Consider the following 23,161-nt stretch of genomic DNA (forward strand, 5'->3'; position numbering starts at 1 on the left):
GTGTCATCAACACACAGGAGTGTAAGTGGGAATCTGAGTGTAAGTGGGAATCCGTGACAGTGTCTTCTCTGGTTGCCCTGCAGGCTGAACTCGGCTCCAGTGAAAGGCTTTGAAAAAGATGTGGGTGGCAAGACAACACTCCGGATCACATATCCTGAAGGTGCAATCCAGAAAATGGAGCAGTACGAGAAGGATTCCCTGTTTGTTCTGGCAGGATTCAAATGGCAGGATTTCAAGTGGCTGAAATACATTGTTTACAAGGAGAAAGTGGTAAGAACACTGTCAGCTGACACTGTGAAGGTCACCTAATTAATAATGGTGGGGAAATATTATATCACCATCAAACTTGCACATTTTTGTCTGAGGAGAGTTCCACTGTGTGTCCTGCTGCATTTAAGTGAAGACTTCCTTCACCTACACGGACTTCAGCTTTAATTAAATACATTTTACAAAGACATCTGTCTGTAATCTGTGTTGCATCACAGATGAGGCTTGCTATTCAAGATTGTTAGTGTGTACTATGAACAATTAAATTAATTTTTAGTTATCTTAAAGAGTATTTTAAAGGACCAGCTTTTGCATGGATTTTATGGACTCTTAGGATATAAGAGCAGAGGAAGGAAAAGAGCAATGGTAAGGGGAAGAAATGGGAGTTTGGGGACAAGGATGTGATGTCACAGGAGGGGAAGAGGAGACAGGAGACAGCAGCAGCACAGCAGCACAACTTGTTGAAAAGGCTACAATCAGACTTAATGTGACCTCCTGAATAGCACGAGCCATTATATTTTGCTCAGTTACTGAGATTCATGATTTGTGTTTGGTTAAAGTGTCATCCAGAACAGTATCAAGTCTCATTTTAAAACACTGAAATGGTGAATACACTGCTTTCCCTATGTAAACATTTTACCCCCTCATTTGCATGAGTGCCCTTCTGAAGCACCATGGACCTGTTAATAGTCAGGGTTGCTCTCCATTTACCTACCCCGAATGGAATCAGGTTGAATGACTTCTCATTCAGTGGATTGTTTGTCTGTGTCAGGAAATCCCGAATAAATAGTGGGTATAGTTCTTGTTTTACAAATCTTATATATCAGTTTTCAAATGTTGCTTAATGACTTTTCAGCAAATAACAAGACAAATGGATTAGCATTCAGGAGATGGCATATTATATTGTGTGTTTAGAGACAGAGAGAGGAGGTTGGCAGCTCATCACTTACAGAACGAAACAGTCTGGGAATATAATTGTATACGCTTGTTACAGAGATGGCCTTAAGGGCTCATATTTTGCTCTTGTCTAACACTGGCACCAACTTGCAGTTATTTTCTTGCTACCAGACAGATGAAGTTACCTGTCAGCCTCTGGGCAAGCACAAGTGGGCTTTTGTAACATGAATAATTGAGTCAAATGTAATTTTCTTTGCTTTGTGTCAGGCTCTTGTTCCTCATTCAGGGAAAGGGAAAGCCCTGGAAGTGTCAATGCCCTGCAACCTGAATGCAGTTGCAAGGACTCCTAGCGTTTAGCTGGAAGTTCAAAGGATGGGTTGATTTACTTCAAAACAAATTGAATTTCCACCTGCTGCTTGCTGTCAAGTCATCATCACTAGATTCTTGTGTGGTATTCCCTGCTCTTGGAAAGATGCAGCAAATAGTCTGTCAAAACTTGCTATACTGGGGAGAGTGATTGCAGTTCTCTTAACTGAGTGCTTCAGTGCCCAGCTTGGCAGAGAGCAGAAAGAACTTGAGCTTTGTGCATTACTTCAGTGTTCTTGTGATTGGCTCCTTACCCTTCTGTTCTTCAGAATAAACACTCTGGGGTTTTTTCAGTTCTTTTAGGTGATGTTTTCCAGATCTCTTAATTCCTGTTGCTCTTTTGAATGCTTGTAGTTAATTCATTTTTTTCTTAAAGAGCAGTGCCCAAAAATGTACAGACTACAGCAAAAAGGAGGAGCAAAGAGATAATTAATTAACCTCACAGTTCTCACTCTTTATATATCTGGTGTTTCAATGGCCTTTTCCACAGTGGCATGGAACTGAAGGTGATCACCGGGTTCCTGGAGACTCCAGGTCTCAGGAAGAATTGGAGAGCAGCCACTTCCCCCACTCCACACCCTGTGCTTGTGCTGTTGGCTTCTCGTGCCAAAGAGCAGCACTGTGTACTTGTCCCTACTGATCCTTTCTTCCAGAACGCTCCTCCAGATTGCCAAGTTCCTTTGGCAGAGCTTCCCAGCATACCTGCCATTCTTTCCAGATTTATGTCCTCTGCAATTTAATAAACATACTTTTTACTCCATCATCCAGGTTGATAATGAAAACACTAAACAATGCTGGTTCCTAGGCAGACCCCAAAGTATCAACATCCTTCCATTTCTAGAGTGAGCCCACTGAGAACTCCTCGATAGCTTTTTGGCCACTTCCGAGCTTGTATCACAGTCGTATCATCAATAACATTTTTGGCATGTTTGTGAAAGTAATCTGTCAGAAGCATTACTGAATTCCAGTTCATGTCTTGCTTCTCCCTGACAGTAATTTTTCATCTGTATAAAAAATTTTTTTAAAAAATGATTTGCTCTTGACAAATCCACCTGGGTTGCTACTCAGTCTGTTATTTTTTTTCAGGTGCTTACAAATAATTAATCCTGCTCTTCTGGGAATTGAAATAATAATTCAACTCTCTTCCCTTTCTTGCCTTATTAAGGCTAGGCACTACTTTTGTCCATTTTTCAATCCTTTGACCCCCTACCTGTTCTACACAAGCTCCCAAGGGGAATCAATGTTAGTTGTTGAGGCTGCTGAGCCAGTTTGTGGAGTAGTTTAGGATGCAGCCCAGGTGACTGGAAAACATCTGTCTTGTGCTCTCTAGTCTTATTTCTCTCTATTTGAGGCTGAGATCTTGCTGTCACTGGCTTTAGCTGCAAGCGGGTGGCTTGCACAGCTGCTTTTTCTAGAGGAAACCAATGCAGAAAGTGCTGTCTCTTAGATAGGAATGACTCAAGAGAAAACTAGCAGTGCTAAGGGAATAGCACGCAGGCGTGTTTGTTCTAGTAGTGAGTGTTAGTATTTTCATCAGTGTGTGGTAAGTTCAAAATGACAAATGCCTGCCCAGTGCTCTCTGTTAGGATCTTGTTTCTCTCTCAGCTGCTTTTCCAGAGAAAGGGGATTTTCTTAGTTTCCTGGGTTTATCTAGAGGCACGACCTGAGAGATTTGTATGCCACAGCTTCTTATTCCTTATCTGACATGTCCCTCTGCAAGACTTCCTCCCTGTTGCAAACCAGTGGTTACAGTCAGGAGTCTGACCTCAGGATGGAGAAAGGGAAAATGGAAGCACCCTGCTGCACAACTGCTGTGGAAGTCGACACATTCCTCAAAAGAAAAGGGCTGATCTCTGCCCCCGATGTTTCCTTTGTCTGTGACTGTTGATGACAACTGCGCGTGTCCGTGGTACAGTCACAGGTGGGTAATGAAACCTTCTGAATTCCTTCAGACACCTGGAGCAGCTTGGACCTGCTGGACCAGAGATTCCGGGTCAGGTACTGGGATCCTTGCTTAGTCCTCTCTTGAGTAAGTGAAATCAAAGGCAGTTAATCTGAGAAGGAGTAAATAAAAGGCGAGTGGCTATTTATTGCTGGGTCAGTGGACAGATAAGCTTATTCTCCCTGCAGCTGAGAGGGATTTGCTTGGTGTTGTATTAGTCTTTTGGCAGCACTTGCATACTGAGGAAGGGATAAGTGCTTTGTAGAGAGGAGGATTTTCAGAAGATGTTACATGGAAAAACAATCAGTGTGATGCAGAAGCAGCAGCAGAACAGTGGGGCAGGGGATTTGACGTGTTACATACAGTCTGGTGCAACAGCCTCCTGGAGAGCTGTGTGATGCCTTAGTGCCCTGGGAGACACTATATCCAGAAAGAGGAGCAGTGGAATATGGATGTAAGGAAAAATAAAAGCTCAACTGCTTTTTATTTCACACTAAACCAGAAATATCTGGAAGCAAGTAAAAACTTGAAAGAAAATGTTAGTCTAGGAAAAGGACAGTTTTGGCTAAATATTCACTGTCAGCAGCAAAACAAAGGTAGTCTCCATCACAGAGTTCTGGCTGAGCTGGCACTCCAGAGTGCAGTCATGTAGGAAGTTAGAGCAGTACTGTATCACCAGAGAATGTAGACCTGCCTTTAAGAAGGGGAAGGGTGAGTGAATCTGAGCGACTAAAACACTGGTAACGTAATTTCAGTCATTTGACAAGCATTGAAATAAACTAAAGGAGAAAGTCATTGCACTGGTTGCATCTAAAAGGAGTATGGGATGGAGAAAGGTGACACGGTTAGCAGAGGGGAGTATTGCACCATGCTGACCTAGTAAGTCAGTGTACAAGTGGAAAGGAAGTGGGTTGGAGTCCCACAGCCTGCAGTTGCATGAACTCATGGCTGTTGCAGAAGGGTCACAGATGTGAGCTCTTTGTGCGTCTGTGGTGACTGGTCTGGCAGTGCTGACTTGGAATCATTGCTGCAAGAGCCTGTGACACTTTCAGGCACCCCTTTGCTGATGAAACAACTGCTGCCAGTGCATCCCCAGAGGGGGATTACTCATGGACAGTCACTCAGAACAGTTACACTTTCTCCTGGACTGCAATTTTTGCCAAGAGACATAATCTATATATATTGTGGTCCACCCTGCTGCTTCCCACTGCTGGTACCCTTCTGCATCTGCCTGGGTCTCTCAGTGACAAAAACTTTTTCTGAATACACAGAGTACCAGAGGAATTGCAGGGGGAGGGATATATATCGCTCTTCTTAAAATAAGAGTCAGAAGCTGAAAGTTTCTCTATTGCATGGAGAGTAGATGCTTCCTGAAACAAACAGGAATTTACAAGCTCCAGATATGCAAAGCAGCCATCTCAGCCTGGTACTGAGGCCAGTTCCAGGGTGGTTTCTTGCCTGTCATTAGTGAATTAGAGGGAGCTCTCTTGCTTGCTAGGGCTCACATCCCTGAACATCTAGCGCATGGCAACAAAGCAGCCAAGTGAGGCCAAAGGTGCCACTAGAAATTGGCAGCTCACGAGCTTCCTGCTCATGTAGTAATGAGCCTGTGGATGATTCCAGTGGGAATCTCTGCAGCCTTTGCCAGGAGGAGTCACTTGTGCAGAAAGCGCCTGCAGCTCCTAGAAGTTCTCTTTGATAGTGAAAGTCATAGGAGCAAGTGAGCACCTGCCTGTGAGCGAGGCCAGGCTGGGTTGTCTGTCCCTTGCAGGGACATGTCTCTGACAACTTGCACACAGCAGCGGTGCCCTACAGCCGTCATTCTCCAGCAGTGGGCACAACATAACCCCTGCTCCTGTGTCACAGCACGTCACTGCTGCTTGCAGAGACCTTGTGGATGTTGCAGCAGGGAAGGTTTTATTTAAGTTTTTATTTGGGAACTTCATTATTGTATTAACCCAACGGCTTACTCCTAGTCCTGGTAAATGTGTGTTATGATACCTTCCTGGCACAATCAGTGAGTGTTGCTGTGCTGGAGCCAAGGCCGGATTGTTGCCAGCACTTGTGCTGTCTACTGAGCTTTTGTTTAGAGCTCCTCTTCTTCCATTAGTTAATGGCCTTGTCATGCTGCATGTTTGCTAGGGCAGCCTGTGAATGTCACAGCCCTGTAGTTCACTGTGGATTCCTCAGATATGAAATAGCCTTACCTGTGGGCTGGTTTACATCCCTAAAACAAACCTGAGGAGCCATCATGCTCTTCCTGTCATCTTCAGGAAAATAGTGAGGCTGTGAATCTGTTGTTGCTGTCCAATCCCAAGTAAAGCTTCATTCACACGTGTGTAGTTTCAGCTTGTTTGGAGCTTGAGACTAGCACTTGAGCAGGTGGTTTCTCTGGGTCTGCACTAGGGAGGAAGAATCTGCTTTTTCCAATGCTGTCTCTTGCCTTTGGTGACAAATGGAGTGGCCAGTGCTACTGGCAGATTCACTCCAGAGTTTGCTTCTGAACTGCAAATGTTTTCTTTCCCTTTTCTCCTCCAAGGGGCTTGTTGCTTTAAATGTCTTGTGTACAGTGGATCTTTTCAGGTTTTAAAGGACTGTGAGAAAGACACGTGGGATGATTCTTGGGACAGCATTCTAGTGTGGTGGAGCTGTAAATCCTCTACCAGTTTTCTTAATGCATTATGAATGCAAAGCTTGGTTACAGATTTGTGCTGCCTCATCCTGTGCTGAAACACAGCTTCAGCCCATCTGCTTAGAGATGTGTCTGGCTGGGCATTGCCTTGTGTGCTCCTGCTCTCTTTGGACTGAGCTGAAAGGGAACAGAAGCTGGACTTTCTGCTCCATCATAAATGAGAAAAGCTTTTGAATTGAGAAATCACCTTAAGGGTTGTTTCATTTCTTTCACAAATTTGAGTTTTCACCTAAATAGCTATTTATAACTAATCCCTTCAGAAGTATAATATAGGGAGGCATGGCTTCTGAGTAAGGCAGCCAGCCTGCTCAGGGGACATGATGAGGCTTGCAGTGGGGAAGAGCCAAGAAAGCCTTTTCAGTGGTGCTTGTCCTGCGGTCCTAGCACATGGTTTAAAAACCATTTCCACTCACAGAGTGTGGGGGGATTCTAGGAGGAATTAGCAGAGAGTACCTTACCACGTCATCAGAATGGTTTGGTGCCTCAGTCAAGGCAGCTGACTAAATGTTGAAGCACAGGAAATGCTTTGTAAGAAAGTGAAAACATGAGGCAGACTTTTCTGGCTCCTACCAAGTCTCTGACTGAGAAGATGAGGTGGGAGAGTCTGTGTGATGCATTCTGTGGAGAATATTCCATATTCCTTTGCCAGAGAGTAGCTGGAAGTTAGCTTGTCTTTCTGTGATGATTGTTTTGACATTGTTTGGGATTTTTAAGTTTGATCTCTCTGGCTGTGTAGAAGGCTAGTCCATACTGCCTGGGGGGTTGTGCTGCCATGGTCAGGAGCTGTTTCACCATTGCAGGGCATTGGTGGGAATGGCCCAAGGGAAGTGTGGAAGACTTGCATATGGAAAAAAAAAAATCCTTCCCTGTGACTGGCCTAGGAGATCAGAGCAATTTGCAGAAGATGTAAGAAGTATGAACACTGGTGCTCTGTGAGAGAAGGTGAGCCAGCTTTTTCCAGTCATGGTTAGAAGAGAGACTGGAAAATATGTAGATATGCTGTATAAAATGTTGTCCCTGTTGACCAAAAGAGGGAGGAAAGTTTAGTTGTGTATTTTGTGATTTTTAACAAGCTTTCAGGTAGCACTGTGTTGAGGACCATACAGGAACCTCAGTAGGCAATGACCCAGTTTGCAACATGGGCCTTGGGGGAGACTTCCTGGCCAGATTCCCAACGGAAGGTTGTTGGTATGGAAAGTGCAGGCTGGAGCTTGCCCTTCATACATACCTGCATGCAACAGCATAATGAGATTAGGCAGGTCACTACATAGCTGAGAGCTGCTCCCACCCAGGCATGCACACTGTCTGTAAGTGCACTGTCAAGCATCAGCTGGTGGCAGGGGCCGTCCTGGTACCTTTGCAATGTGCCTTCATAGCATTTAATATTGCCAGGTGGATGTGTCCTGGACAATAAAATTTGTCCACCTGGACTGGGTAGCCATTAATACCCACAAATCTGTAATCACATTCACCTAAGCCTGTGGGGCAGATGAAGAAAATTAAAAATAGCCATAACCAGACTGTTTTCTGAATAAAAAAATCCAGGTATCAAAAGTTTGCAAAGTATCTATACTTGTAGGAATGACATCATTGATTACTCAAATTTTAGACAGTTTCTCTTTAAAATTAAAATAAAAATTGTTGGTGTGTCTGCCCTTCTAGTCTTTCCCACACCATGCATTGTTTTGTCCTTTTTTTTTTGTCCCTTGCTTTGCTTGCTGTTACGTAACACCAGTCATCCTTGCCCTATACTTTTATTAATGGAGGGGAAGCATTTAGCCATGCTAGGCATCAGCAGTCCTTAAAGAACCTTTATCCCACATTTGCCAAGACAGCATCATCTTCATTTCTGGCTCAGTAATCCCAGCTGTAACGTGAAAACCAGAGAGCTCCAGTTAGATTTTTATTTCTTTAGTTTCTATTCCTGTACATCGTTCTTAAATGAAGAGACCCAAACAGGATTTGCCCCCTGAGAAGACTGTATCATTGCCCTAGCAGGACATCCTTTCTGGGATTGCCTCCCCATCCTCCTTTATCCTGAGACAATTTCTTCCTAAAATTGTCACCATCTAATCTCTTCTGATGTGTGTTGCCATCCAGCTGACAGTTGCTGCTCTTGCCTGGGTATTTGATCACTCCTTCCTTCTCAACTGAAGTCAAAAAATATGGGTAATTAAGAGCTGCAGTTTTTCCACATCTCAAAAAGTCAGTGTGAGGGCCAGCTGAAGAGCTAGTGCAGGTGTCTTGAAAAAGCACCAGGAGGGTGTTCATGTTGCACTCACCCTCTTTGGGAGGCTCTGGCAATATTCAGACACCAGTATTATGCAAATCCCGGTAGGTGCATGTCGAGGTCGTAGTGCATGTAAACTCAGGTTGCCCAGCTTGACTGGAATATCTGAGCCAAATGTAAAGAAACCAATTCCAAATCTGGTGCTGATCTTAATGAAACACACAATTCTATAAACAGCAGAGCTAACGAAATTGCCTGATTGCCTGTGGATTTGTGTCCTGCTCCCTTTTGCACCACAGAGCTCTTGGATTTCCCGCAACTTTCCCAGTGCTTACATGGCCTCACCTCCACCTGGCCTCTCCAGCAGCAAGGTGTGTGTCTCTCCCATCTAGCCATACATGGTTTTACCAGCAGTGCAGCCCATGCCTGCTGAGGGTATTGCATGGCCCACATGTGCAGCAGATGTTCCTCCACACCATGAATCCAGCACATGGAAAAAGTCCCAGGACATGGCCAACAATGAAACTGAGACGTCACCCAGAGGGTATCAGCTATTCGTGCAACTGTTAGTAGAATAAAGATGTTCTGTGTTAACACTTCAGTAAAGAACTACAGGAATCATTTGAAGTCTGCAAAGCCTCCCTTAGTCTGAGAGATTTGCGTTCAATTTATTTAGCTTACGCATGAGATTTTGGAGGGATTTACTTGTAGTCTCGCTCTCTACCTAGAGGGAACATTTTTTCTCACAAGGCTTTTTAATTTTGTCGGAAGAAGTGTATCTGAAGCTAGGCAAACGACCAAAAAAGGCAGCACATTTTTATCAGTATAAGTATTTTTGCTACATCTGCCCTACAGGCTTGATGAATTTGCTCTTGATGTCTTGAAATCAAGACTGGACATCTTGATCAAGTTCCACTCAAACAGTGTGAGAGTAAAGGACTGGAAGGAGAATTTGCTCTCTGCTATGCAGGACGTCCAGAAAGATGTCAGCAGGATTTCTCTCAGCCTCTCAAGCCGTGCTGAGAAGAAATAGCAGAATGTGGTGGCTAGAAGCTCAATTAGATAAAATCAGCCTGAACTGACATAATTTCCTAGAAATCTGTCCTTACAATTCTCAAATGACATACTTGCAGAGGTGAGCACTGATTGCTGACATCTTTTTTTCTGAAATGCAGATTTAATCCAGTGTCTGGGAAAATTCTGTGTCCTGGGAGGACGCAGGACAGGGCTGCACTCTCATGTTGCCTTCCCTCCCTCCTGTTCTGTGACTCTGGGACCCCCTGTCCTCACTCTCTGTGACCCGTTTGTTGACTATGAGGAGCAGGGTACCAAGCCAGTAATACACCTGACAGCTTGTCATGGAAGTAAGTTGTTTGCTTTATCCAGTTGTCTGAAAAGGTCACAGCAATTTTTTCTCTTTTTGGGGCACCATTATCCAGATCTGTTTCTTTATCCAGAGGGAGAAGGCTTTGTGGAGTCTCTGAGGTGAGCAACCTCCAGCATAACAAAATTCCCCAAAAGAGTTCTTTGGAAAGCACTGCAACACTACAGGATGCTAAAAGCTCACCAGTGTGGGGTGTGAAGACTCACAGAGGAGGGGAAAAGCACTGATTTGGTTTTGTAAATAAAATCACATGCTTTCTGTCAGTGGCTGAAAAGAGACTCCCCTTTCACAGCTCCAGGAATTTTGCTATCTGCATTTTTTATTTAAAGTGAGGTGGGGGGAGAAAGTCTAAACCGTAAATATTTATCCAAGATGTGTGGTTGTTAATATGATCCAGTCTTCAGTCATTTTGAATGGTGTCATGATGACAGATGTTAATTCAGAAAGGAATAGATTGGACGATTATGCCTGAAACACATGTGTTCCTTGGCAGGCTCCATGGATTACTTGCATAGTTAGAGCTGTCTGAGCAATTTGTAACATTTTCTCTGCCTCGAAGCACCGAGGGCTCCAGAACAGGGGGTTGACCTATATCTTCAGTCTGCTATAATAAACACTGAGGTAACTAAACTCCCCATGTGCTTTTATCTTCCTAAATTTATCTCTCCCCCGGTGCTCCAGCTGTGTGTGGTGCTTCTGGTTCTACCCAAGAGGAATGGCAGCTCCTTACTCCAGGAGAGAAGGATGCTCCTGTGTGTGAGGTGTGAATCCCTGACCTGCTTCCCCTCCTGACTGAGCAGCACCCCTACCTCAATGCTTGCAGCTATTTAATGCAAACACTTTTCCTGACAACAGAACTGAAAATAGACCAAGCCATATGAAGGCAGCAAGCAAGAGAGATTCAGGAAAGATCTGACTTTTTTTTTGTAGTATTTCTATTCTTGCTATTGTGATTTTGTGGCATGTGTCTGAGGTTGTTTCTTCTCTTCTTAATTAAGACAGATTTGTAAAACTGTTAGTGTCTTAATTTTTATTTATTTATTTAGTCAGAGGCATAAAATTGGAGGAAAATGACCACGCTGTTGGGTTCACAATAGCTTGGTAGGTCTACTTGGAAGTTTTTGTCATCTGGACCATCACTTGTATCCTGGTCATTTTTGATTAAATGAAATTTGCCCACAGCTGACAAGTACAGAAAATATGGAGCCTGGCCCAGGCAATCAGCACTCTGACTATTTGGAAAAAAACTTTAAATGTAAATGTTCTGTTTGGATTACAGTTTATTTAAATTCTAATCTTTTAAGAATATTAAATAATCTTACTTTAAAAATCTTCTTCTGTAAGACACCAATTATTAATGCAAGTCTAGAAAACAAAGTAGGGCAGGAGCTTCCTGGCATCTTCCCAGTTTCTTGTTATTTTGACCTTTCTGCCTTCTCCTCTTAGAGGAGGCTGAATAATTTGTATATATTGTATATGAACATTCAGTGAACATACAAATGATTTGGCTTCTCATTTCAGCAAATATGCCAAACTAGAAGAAGACAGATTTTCTGTGTACTCTTGCTGTAAAAACAATGTAAAAATTTCCCTGGAATCTCACTTTGAGATAACTTCAGAAAGTGATGAGGGTTTTTAGGCCATAATTCTTCCTGTGGTGATCCTTTAGCTTTTTTGGTTGCAATGTGCCAAGAATTTAGTCTAAATATGTGTTGTTTAGTGAGTTGCTGTTTGTATTCAAACTCATGAATCAGTTCAGCTCCCCAAAAAAAGACTTTGCTGATGGGTGTCCTCAGATGCCCTGGGATGCCCTTGTGCTTTGTCACCCAAGCCTGCAAAGACAGCTTTTAAAACTTTTTTTCAATTTTTTTTTTTTTCTCCTGAGCAGGCATATGGTTGTAAGTGGAGCAGGTAGCTAAGCTTGTAGTTGGGATCGCCTCATGTTTTCTGTTGTAAGCAATGGGGAAAATGCTTTATTGTTTTATTACACCAGCATCTTTGAGCTGATGTTTTCCGTGCCACATGTTTGGCACAGCTGGAAAGTTCAGCTGAAATAACTCAGCTGTCTCAGGATGAGGCGACTACTGAAAATGCAGAGTTGTATCCTTGTTTTTTAAAAAAAAGTCTCCCACCCTATTTTGCTGAGATTGTCCAATTCTTCAGCCTGGTGGGGCTCCTGCTGTTCTGTGAAATCCCAGGGTTTGGTCTGATGTTCCATGGGGGCTGTTAGATGCCGTCAGTGCCAGGCACTGTCAGTCTTACTGTGGCTCCACTGTCCTGCCTGTCAGGTGTCCTCCCACACAGTTAGCTGGGATGCAACATCTTCAGGGATGTAAGAACTAAGTAGGATTTTCTCATCAGTTACTTCTCCACAAAGAGTTTGCGGCAAGGACAGCAGGCCAGGGAGCAGGGAATATCTCCTGGACTCTCAGGAACCCCTTTTCCTCCTCCCAGTCACCTAGGCACTGGGAAGGAGCAGTAGCCTGCTCTGATGCATGGCAAGAGCAAAAGTGTTGGAGGTCAAAGAGTGATGGGTACTGGGGACAGCAGAGAATGGAAAGGTTTCTAACTGGCAGGAAACTCCTAAAACACTGGTACTTTAAGACTTTTTAAAGTGCTCTATGATTATGGGAATCAAGCTGCCAAAAGTTAAACAAAAAAATAACATTGCATTTTCAACGTTAATTCAGTTCTCCTGTGCAGATGTTATTCTTAATTACATAATTATATTCTGGCTTGCTTAGAACACAGCTGTCTATCTAGTGGAGAGGGAAGACTGAGATTTGGACTAATTTCTGTAATGCAAGACATTCAGCCTTGTATGAGTAGTTGTAGGAGCTGTAGAACATGTGGATAGCAGAGAGGAAATGCAAGGAGGAAGAATGGTTCTGCTGGTTAGACACTGAGGGTTCCTCTTGAGGAGATGTTACACACACAAAGTATTGCAGAGATGCTCTAAGTGTGAACGTATGGTTTGTAAAACACTTAGATACGTGGTGATATAAGAAAAATCTTGTGGGAAGATTGGAAAGTTAGTGTTCACAACAGTAGTCCTCAGCTGAAATTGTGAGACAGTCCTACTTCAGCAATTACTAACATGTGGATCTCACCCTTTCAGTCCCGGTATCCTTCTAATAGATGTTACATGAGTGTGACATTTCATAAACTGTATTATAAAAATAATAATGAAGTAAAGGAGCTGGTCCCTTATGGGAACAAAATACCCTGTATATAATGATGATGTAGGACCTATTCTTCTTTAGGATTTTTCTGAAACTCTACTACTTCAGATATGTTTTCATTGAAGGATTATTATTCACAAAAACCACAAAGCAAACATAAATTATCTGAATCCATTCCTTTCACTAAAAACTTCCATCTTTCCTAAGACATTTCAGAACAGGAATATTTCTTCAAAGTTTGGCTCAAAATCCAGCTTACATTTTGAACAAAAGAGTCCGTAGTACAGTCTATCCATCACCCTGTTTGCACATAGAAGACACGTCTGCTGACACACCGTATGTGAGCCGTCGTTTATGCTTCGACTTGTGAAACAGCATTCATCAGAAAGATCTTCAGTGTTTTTCTGCAGCTCCTCTGACATGTTCCAAGTTCCGTTTTATTCGCGGGACAATCTCTTTTTTAATGGCATTTTGTTATCTTACAACTGTGAACCACATTTTGCTCTCAGTTACATGGATAAAACCATGAGAATACTTTTTTTTTTGAAAGAGGAATTCCTTTTCATTTACAACATGTCATAAAAATAGCTTTGCTCTCGTGACTCCTTAGAGCTGCTCTTGGCCTTGTGCTGTTTAATCCTGTGAATCAGAAGACAGCAGCTGGTGTTAGACCAGCCACACAGGAGGGCCACGTGTCTGTATTTGGGTTAGCTGTAGCACTCAGTTATGTAGGTCAAATGAAGCTGGAAATTCAGTAGGCCTATTTGAATATGCCTATCTGCTTATTCACAATATATGTTTGCAGGTAAACAGGGCATAAAGTTCCTGACATCCCTGGGAATGAGCACGTTGCTGAGTTACAGCAAACTGGTGTGTGACACACCAGTGCCACTCTCATGTCCCAGGTGGATTTTCTCACCACTGAAGTTGCTGCTTTCTGAGCCGGTATCTGTGGATGGGACAGCTTCCAGTTTCACGTGTAGCCAGGGTGCTGTGTAGGTGACATGTCTGGCACAGTGTTTAAAGTTTGCAGCTGCTGCTTGGAATTAAGTTTCCTTTCTCTTGTGGTTTTCGACCTGGTTATCAAGCCTCATGAAACTTCTCTCTAGTAGTGAATGATTAGCTCAGCTCTATCAACAAAGAAGAAAATATTTTTGCTTTAAAAAGGAAAAAAAAAGCTCTGGTAGTGCCATGTTTTGAGGTGCTTTTGTCTCCATCATGCTTTGCTGCTTTTTGTTTGCTAGGTATGTAATATATTTGGGTCTTACCCTGAGAAACATTAGTAAAAACTAAATTTGTGGGCTTTATAACCAGTCAGGAGTTCTTTTAGGTGCTGTGAGGCAGTTGGCAGGTGGGCCACACTGACAGGGGAATGGGCTGGGAAATTACAGCTGGTTGATTTTAGACCTGGTCAGTGGGAGGATGCCTGGGGAGAAGAAACAAAACTGGAAAAAATTAGAAGTACTGTGTTGTTGGGTAGTAGTTGAAGAGCTGCATTTCTTTTGACAACAGAACAAAGAGAAGATGAGGGAAAGGCTTGAGGAATGCTCCTGCTTCAGGCAGAGTAAGAGCTTTTCACTGGGGCAGATAAGAGCAGAACTAGTCTCTAGAGCATTTCTAGGCTCTAGAAACTGAAGATAGGATCATTCAGAATGAATGCTGGCCACAGAACCATGTGCAGAGGGTGGTAAGGGGTTCTCCATAGCTTTGAGAAAGTTGGGTAAATATGCTTGAAGTGTGGGCTAGTGGGTCTGGCAGTTGACCATCATCCCAGACTGCAGGCTCTCAGCACCTCTGTTCTTGTTGCTAAGAATTCCTTGTTGCTTTGATAATCAGTGCAAATGATGCAACTTCGTTTATATTACCACTTCTAGAAGAGCATTTTCTAGGCCTCCGTGTCTACTTGACCGCTGAGAAATGCAGCATTGGCTGATAAGATGGTTATTTTCTAGTGGAAACACACCTTCCACATCTAATCCAGCTATGCCTGAGCAGAAACCTTTCAAAAGCCTCTGCATATGGATCGCAGTGGTTTTGCTGTACCTTGTTTGTGTGACAGTGAGAGCTTGTGGATGATGGGTAGAGAATAAATCACATTCCAGGCTTGGTGGGGGCAGAGATTCCAGTCAACAATGTGCTCACAAGCATGGTGAGGTCTTATGACTGGTGCATCATCCCTTGACATTTTTTTTGCCTCATGTCCTTCTTCCTCTCCATTTCTGGTGTTAGCAGAGTTCAAAAGAGCAGTAATCTCCATTTTCCACAGGCTGCCTCTCCAGTCTCTTAATTTGGTTGCTCTGCAACAACATACTACGTACCCAGATTTGCCGGTAGCTGACCTTTGCAATCTTCCTGTCCCCTTGCCATCAGAGCTAGAAATCTCAATGAGCTATGCCGCCTGTAGTCCTAAATCCACTAGTATCACAGAGGTACAAAAGAGGCAGCATCTGTATCATCAGGACACAATGGCATTACCTCTCATTTTGCTTAGTATATTAGAAATGTTGTTATTCTGGGAGACTCAGCCTGCTTCTCGTGGTTTGTATTTTCCACTGAGGTGTGCTTCTTGGCTAAGGCTCTGAGTTTCCATATTTTATTTTAGCATGATTTGCCTTTAGCGTGATTTTATTTTAGTTGTGATTTGCCTTGGTAAATCTGAGAACAGGAGACGGAAAACTGAATGGAGACAAAAAATAGTTTACAACCGGCTGTGCCTATTAGCCTTCAGTACTCTGCAAATGGACAGAATGAGGGATTGCAGCTGGATTGTCTTGTCCCTGGAGCTATTTGGTGAGCCCTGCCATTTTTTATCCCTTCCCCCTAATCTGCTATCTTTGGTCTGTCATGTCTGTACCAGTTTATTCCTGGAGTGGTGTCTCTAGAGGTGGTGTCTCTTTTTGCCTCTCTCGCTGGATAAGAACTGTACAAGAAATTGGCTTGAAAGCCCCGACCTATCTAAATTCTTCTGTGCTTTTAAAATAGTTTCCTCTAAAGCCTTTAGTGATGTCCAATTTTGAAAACACTCCAACATTGCTTAAAAATGCTGTGGCCCTCATGGACTTGTTCTTCAGTCATGTTCTCCTGTCTGCCTCTCTCCCTGTGATGCTTGTTTCTTTACACATATATAGTATAAGCTTCTTTTGGCAGCCTTTGGCACTGTAAATACTGATCTGTGGCTGGGGCTCCAGGTGCACAGTAGTGCCAACAAGTAATAACAGTGGGACCTGAAAACAAGGATACACAGTTTCCAGCCTGGACCCTCTGGTTTCCACCTCTGTACAAGGAGGTGATGAGGCACTGTGGGAACATTGCCTAAGCAGTTTTCAGACTCATTTTCTGACTGTTTATCATTGTGCTGATCAGGAAGGGAGTTATTTCATTGTGACAAGCCCACCCTTAGGTACTGCAGGTTTAGCCACTGCAGTGGAGAACAGAGGATGCCCCCAACCTCCAACTGCGAGTTGGAGCTCCCAAATCTGGCAGGAAAAGTATGCCCTCCCTCCTAGAGCCTGCTGCTCCATGGGTCTCCTCCCAGCCAGAAAAAGGGACAGCGTTCCCCAACGGGAAGTAATTGCTTTGGAAACCTCTCTGAACATCTGGGTCCAATCAGGCTGAGCATCCACCCCCGGCGCGGCACCAGTGGTAGCACGGAGCCTTGGAAGGGGCTGCACTCCCGGCTGCCGGGGGCTGTGTCAGGGAGCAGCCCCCTGGGGCTTGCAGGGCTGGTGCTGCACTTTGGAGCGTGCCAGTGACAAGCTGCAGAAGAAAACCACAGCGCTCGAGATGGAGCTCAGAACTACGGGGCTTGGAGAGCCAAACCACAAGACTGAGGATCTCGGTAATTACAAGCCAGGAAAACAGTTTTTGGTTCTTTAGCACTACACAGGGCTTTGCCTGCTGTATAGGTGGAAGTGAGAGAGCTGCTTGCTGAGAGTCCCTGTTCCTCCCTACAATTGTTTTAGAAACTACAGCAGGAAAACACACCAAAATGAAAGACTACCCCAGGTGTCCCTCAAAACTAATTTCAGGGGAACTGCCCAGAAAAGTTACAGGGAAGAACACAGAGCAAATAGAAATGAGACAGAAGGGAGAAGCCAGAGCGGTTTCAGAGCAGTGTGATAGCTGAAGGAAATGCTTAGGGAAATAGTGATGAAGTACAACAGGAGAAACAGCTAAATAGAAGGGAGCAAAGCAAAGCTTGTATTTCTAGCTAGGGATGGGCACCCGCATTTATTTTACACTGGCATTGAAGTAGCTGAGAGGAGCCCAGGTGTGGTCCCGGTGTAGTTCACACATTGCTGGGAAAATGGACAGTGGTGGTGTGTGTGGTTATTTCTCTCCGAACAGCTCCAGCAGCAGCAAGGAGCAAAACTCTCAAATGTTTATAGCTTTTCTTCTTTTCCTTTTCTATTTAATGTTTTGTGTGTAATGTAAAAGCCATGTAAAACCTACTTAAGTCCCAGAACTTATGTAGAATCTCCTACAGAGTGTAAGTCCAAACAAAAGGCATCTTCTGTCCACTTCAAATAGCTTGCAGACCTTTGGCTTGAATTGTTCACAAAATTTAGGCAATGCCATATTTAGAGTTGTATGTGAAATAATAATTGAACTTATAAATTTATTTTAGTTTCGAGGTCACACACTATTTTTCCAGGGTGTGCCTGCTTAAGCCCATGATAAGATGGTTTCATTGAATGAGTAGCTGTTCAAGATTTTTGTTTATCATCTTAATTTCTGTGAGACCTGGAGCATGCTTAATGCAAGTGGAATCTGTGACTTTTTTTTTTTTTTGGTCTCCTTCCCTGAAACTGAAAGGCCTCTACTCTACATGTGCCCTTAGGAAATTCCAAAGGTTTAATATTTATCCAATTTTTAATGAATTTTCACAAGAAGGCAAAACTCAGCTGGCATACCAAATCCCTCAAATCCCTTGGTCAAATGGATGTTGGACTTCATTAATATTTGTAAAGGTTTTTTCTGTTTTTTTAAATGCTGGGATCGCTCAGTGACTGAAAATGGCTTATTATAATGGAAAGTGCTAGACTGCTTTGACACCAGGCATTCTTTGTAATTCTACTATGATGAAAGAACATGTGTGTATGATGAAAAAACATGAGTGATAATTAAGAATTTTTTCCATTGAGGTTCCCAAGGGCACTTGGCCATTGTTGAAATGTGAACTTAAACCCATGGGATGCTTGCCCTGGTTGTCAAAAGTGTGTTATGTTTAGGCAGTTTTGAGGGGGCATGGATAGCAATGGGATTTGACTTTCTTAGAGAGTTGGTTTGGATGACGGTGTGCACCCTCCACAGGTTTGCTCTGTTAATGCCTTTTGTAGCATGAACCATCTGCCAAAGTTTCAATTTCAGGATATGAAATTCAGCAGCTAAAGATATCCATGGGATTGTTCCATAAAAAACACTCTGTAAGGTGTGTAGCAACACGTGTTATGAGAGTTCACAGGAGCTGAGCACAGCACAAGGAGTGTTTGAAATGCAGCAGGCATTGGCTGAGGCAGAATTCCAGTCCGTAATTACAGGGGTGGTCACTACCGGGCAGGGGAAGCTCCTGAGGATTTTGCAGTGGATAATCAACATTTTCATCAGTGCCTTGAGAGCAGCTGTAAAGTCACTGCTAAGCTGCAAGCAACCCAAAACCGGTGTATGTAATGAATTGCAGAGTGTGTCCTTTTTATGTAGTGTAGTGACTGTCTCTGTTGCTTGTCACGGAGATCTCAGGGAAGATGGCTTCAAGAAGGAGGTGTTCAGTCAGATTATCCTGCCCAAACTGCTGGTCAGCAGATTAAAATTCCTGGCTTCCTGGCCTGTGCCTTGCTCTGAATTAACCCAAAGAGAAGTGAAACATTGGAACACAATTGCTCCCTAAGTCTTGTGAACACAGGATCCTCTGGTTATTTTGGGGGAACTCTGTACTATACCTGCTGACACCTGGAAAGGTGTCAATGATGGGAAGCCATGTGGCAGAGTGGCACAAACTCCTCTCCAGGCAAGGCTGTCTAGCAGCTCAGCACATATCAAGGCCAGTGTTCTTCCATGTTTGCAGAGTGAAAACTTGAATTGGGTAAAAATAATAGACATGCTTAGTTGTTTCCTCCCTTGTACTGTGAGCATTCACGATTCTTCACAAGACAAGATGATATTTCTATAACCTTACAGCTTAACTCACATAAAACCTAATAGGGCAGGACAAATCCAGGATAAAGTGGGAAGCATGTAGCTCACCACTGGAAGTAGGGCTGTACAGTCATTTTAATCTCTTTGAATGTTCTTAAAGCATTTGCTATCCAATGGTGTATCCCCTTGAAGGCAGGTGGGAGTGATCACAGGATGTGCTGGAATGCTTAATCCATGGATCAAACCAGCTGAAGTGCAAATAACAGTGAAAAGATGGCACCAGGGAAGAGGTTATTCATGCTGAAGCCCAGGCCTCACAGTTGCTATCCAGGCTGGCTCAAGTGCATCAGTCCATGCTGCTGTCACCTCTCCAAGAAGCACAGGTCCCCTACAATGTTACACTACTGCCCTGTGGCAGTGAGCAGAGACAATGGGAGCTGCTGCAGTAGTGCATTATAATATTGTTTTTTAATAAAATTATAGAAATCTGCTATATATGGTATATCATTGCGTTTGTTGTTTTATCTTTTTTTTTTCTTTTTTCTTTTTTTTTTTCCTTGTTGTTATCAGAGTGCCTCTGATGGCTTTTGGAAGTCAGTGGCAACCCGTGTCCCAAGGGAACCTCATGAGATACGTATCCTGAATCCCTACTTCATCCAGGAGGCAGCTTTCAGCTTCATCGGACTGCCTTTCAACAATGGCCTGATGGGCAGAGGGGTAGGTATAAAGCAAAGGAAGCAAAACCTCAGAGAAGGATGTGACACCAAGCAGCAGAGGAGGCTGACACTGTTCTTACCTTTCCTTTGGGCCTCCACTGTTGGACATTGAAAGGGAGGGGCTTTGGCTCTGTTACGGTGGCAGCTCTCAGTCTCATTCAGACCCAGGCAAGAACCTTCCTGATCCAAGGATTTTGGGGGGGATCATCAACACTTCAGCAGTGCCTTGAAAGCCGTTGTGAAGTTTCATCCCAGGCTTATAGTAGAAGAGAGTAAAGGTTTGCTTTAGGAGGCCTTTGGTAAGAAATTCTGGTCTTATCCCAAAAAGTTTTATGCGTAAAAGCTCACAAAAGAAAACAATGCAAACCACATTTTTAGCTCATATTTATTAACAAAATACCTTAATGGTCATTCTCGTATCTCTCACCCCCAGTGCAGCTTTTTGAAGTGTTAGTGTTGGAGTAGGTGGTGACTTGGGTTTTCTGGATTATCTCACATCGCAACACTGTCCTCAGAACCTATTTATATTTGCTCTACGTAATATATCAACCATTAGAGTATTACTTGGGTGGGTAAACTGCTCATGTACACATGTGATGTTGTTGTTGATAGAGACCACACGTGACATTTTTGGCTACATTAGCACAGCTGACAAACCCAGAGAGAAGCACTTCTGCTGGACAAGGTCTGCTTGGTCTGCTGCTGGCATTGTCCTTCCATTGCTACCAGTGCAGATTTGCTATGTCACAGCGCGGATTTGGACTAGACCTAATAGTGCCTCATTTTCCATGTCATAATTATATCATTAAGACTTCTGGAATATTAGAGACATTTGTTTTGTGCAAGGCAGATGGGTGGGTGCCTGGAGATAAGACATTTCCTTCTTAAAATGAGAAGTGCAAGATGTGTGCAGGCAGGTTCAGCCACATGGAATGGGCCTTTTGTAAAATGCACTGTCATGGGATTCTGGGAACTCTGGATTTTTGATATGTGCACTGAAGGTATCTTATTGCAAATATTCCCATCAGCTAGGAATTAACTTACTTCACCTCTTTGCCTTCTCCAGAACTTACCCTTAGAACAATGTGGTCTTGATTTGTTTTCCAGAAAATCAGGAGTGCTGCCCCAATAAAGGACAAAAATCATCATACTTTATTTTTCTCCAATTTGTTTTTATTTTTAAACACGTTATTTTAATACACAAGTTATTACTTAAACTGAAAGGAGAAGAGAGAATCCGGAAATGAAAATGCTGTGAACTGAAGTTTATGAGGTTTTGATAGGTTGTTTAACACACATCAGATTGGGAAATGAAGGCATCTTAATTGAATCCTGATGTTTCACTTCACAAAAGTCCGTTTGAGCATTTAAAAATAGTTTATGGTTCTTTAAGGCAAGCAGTCTTTGCCCATGACCCCTACTAGACTGTGTGAATTGTAGTTTATTCCTCAAGATGGGGCAACAGGAGCTCTGCAGGTGCCTGTGTGGGGCTGAGCTGTCGCTATAGCCTGGGCGGTCTGTGCAAGGACACTAACACCAGCATTCTGTCAGAGTTTAAAAACACACAGACTGTTTCTAGCCTGTGGCTAGAATTTTACTGCAGGCATCAGCTATGGACTGCTGTTATGGAACTGCTGGGGCTTCACACTTTAGTGAATTCTGCTGCACCAGTGCAAAGTTTAGAGCTTTGTAAGTGCAAAGGCTCCAACAGAAGCTGCTTCTGCCGGATTAAAGAGGGGGGAGTCTGAGTAAAACCGTGGTGATAGAAATTTGCTACATTTTTTGCTCAGAGTTTAAATGAGAAGAGTAGAAATCAGAGCCTGTAGACCAAGAATCCAACTCTCATTGAAGATTTATGAGAGATCCAGCCAGACAAGTGGAGCATCAAGGAGGATTGCCCCACGTCTGTGTGACCTAGCAGCTGCACGGCTGGTTGGGTTTGGGCTTGCACTTTTGAGATGAGAGACAAAACTTTACTCAAGAAAGAAGCATATGGACCTGGAAAAGGAAAGTGCTGAGGACTAGTGAGCAAAAGCACAACAAACAGTGTATCCAGAGTTTGTCCTGGGAAATGGGGCTGGAGGCAGACTGGTGCCCCCGTGCTGTAGTGTGCTGTGCTGTGTTGGGCAGGCTGCACACAGGAGGATCAAGGCTGGGGATGCCTTAGTAATCAAGGCCAACATAAAATCCTCATAAAGAGCAGTAATATTCCACTCTCCTTTGGTTCTGATGCCTAAATAAACTTCAGAGCTTCTCTTGCGCACCACATATGGTAACAATGTGCTGCCAATTAACTTTGTAATTTGTGGGCTTTTTCAGCAAGGTTGAGCAGAGCTAGTAAAATAGTTCAGGGCTGATCTCAAAGTGTTTTTCCCAGGATTCAATAAAGACTGAATGTAGTAACATCCTCTGCTTTGATAATATAATTTGGGCCAGATGATCCTGGAGTATAGTAGTGGGGTACAACTCAGATGTGCATTTTGATTGCACTCCTGGCACTGCTAGCCAAAAGCCCTAGCAAGGAGCAAAACTCACACCCACAACAGTGACTTCTCTCTGGGAGAGAGAAGGTTTACAGCAGTTTTCTTCAGTCCTACTGAAGTCTTAAGAGTGGGAGAGCTGTTCCATACTGTATGTGGACTTCTTTTTCCTGGGATAAGCTGATGATAAAGAACAAACTTTGGGCTCCTAGCAAGGTCTGGGGGAAAATAATTGTTAATACCTAAAGATGATTTAGCACCAAAAAAAAAAAAAAAAAATCTAGTAAAGATCCTCTCTCTGATTAAAGAATTCTGTTAAGGTGTGGGTGCAGGGTTGGCTTTCTCACTAGCCAGAGGTGATTTTGGTTCAGGTGGGAGTTCTGTTTATAGAGGTCTTTGGGGCTTGAAACGAAATGTCACTGGTATTGCAGCTGGTGGTTCAAGCTTGCAATATCACCCCTTACACTGCAGGCAGTTTACTGGGGGCAAGCACGAACATCAGCTCAGAGGTGTCACTGCTGGGTGCACAGACACCCCTAGGGATGGTCACTGCTGTGGTGCCTTTGGCTGCGTAGTGAATCATCCTGTCCAGTCAGTAGCCCCCAGAGCCATTGGAGCAGCAGCTTTCTGGCTCCTCTGGGAGCCCTGAGCCTGGTGTGAGGTGGAAAGGAGAACACTTCAGGTGACATAAATTATCAGGAGTCTGAGGACTCCAGTGCAGACTGCAGTGTTTGTTTCTCTCTCTGTGCTGGTGCTGTGCATCCATGGATCTGTTCATGATTTAACCTGATGCTGTAAGCCTTTTGTTTGTTCAGGTACTGGAAATGGTTGAATCTATAAACTAAAGAGATAAAGCATCCTTCTTTGGAT

General features: G+C 43.5%; 1 protein-coding gene across 11 annotated transcripts in view; it reads left to right on the forward strand.

Annotated features, from left to right (window-relative positions):
* ST3GAL3 (ST3 beta-galactoside alpha-2,3-sialyltransferase 3) overlaps positions 1-23,161 on the forward strand; it is a 189,897-nt gene that overhangs the window by 143,995 nt on the left and 22,741 nt on the right. For all 11 annotated transcript variants that reach the window (XM_032118294.1, XM_032118291.1, XM_032118298.1 and 8 more), the window contains 2 exons: positions 84-270; positions 19,666-19,812. In XM_032118294.1, coding sequence (XP_031974185.1) covers positions 84-270; positions 19,666-19,812 — 334 coding nt within the window. The remainder of the gene's footprint in view (positions 1-83; positions 271-19,665; positions 19,813-23,161) is intronic.

This window comes from Corvus moneduloides, chromosome 9, assembly GCF_009650955.1.
Source record: "Corvus moneduloides isolate bCorMon1 chromosome 9, bCorMon1.pri, whole genome shotgun sequence".
NCBI lineage: Eukaryota > Metazoa > Chordata > Aves > Passeriformes > Corvidae > Corvus > Corvus moneduloides.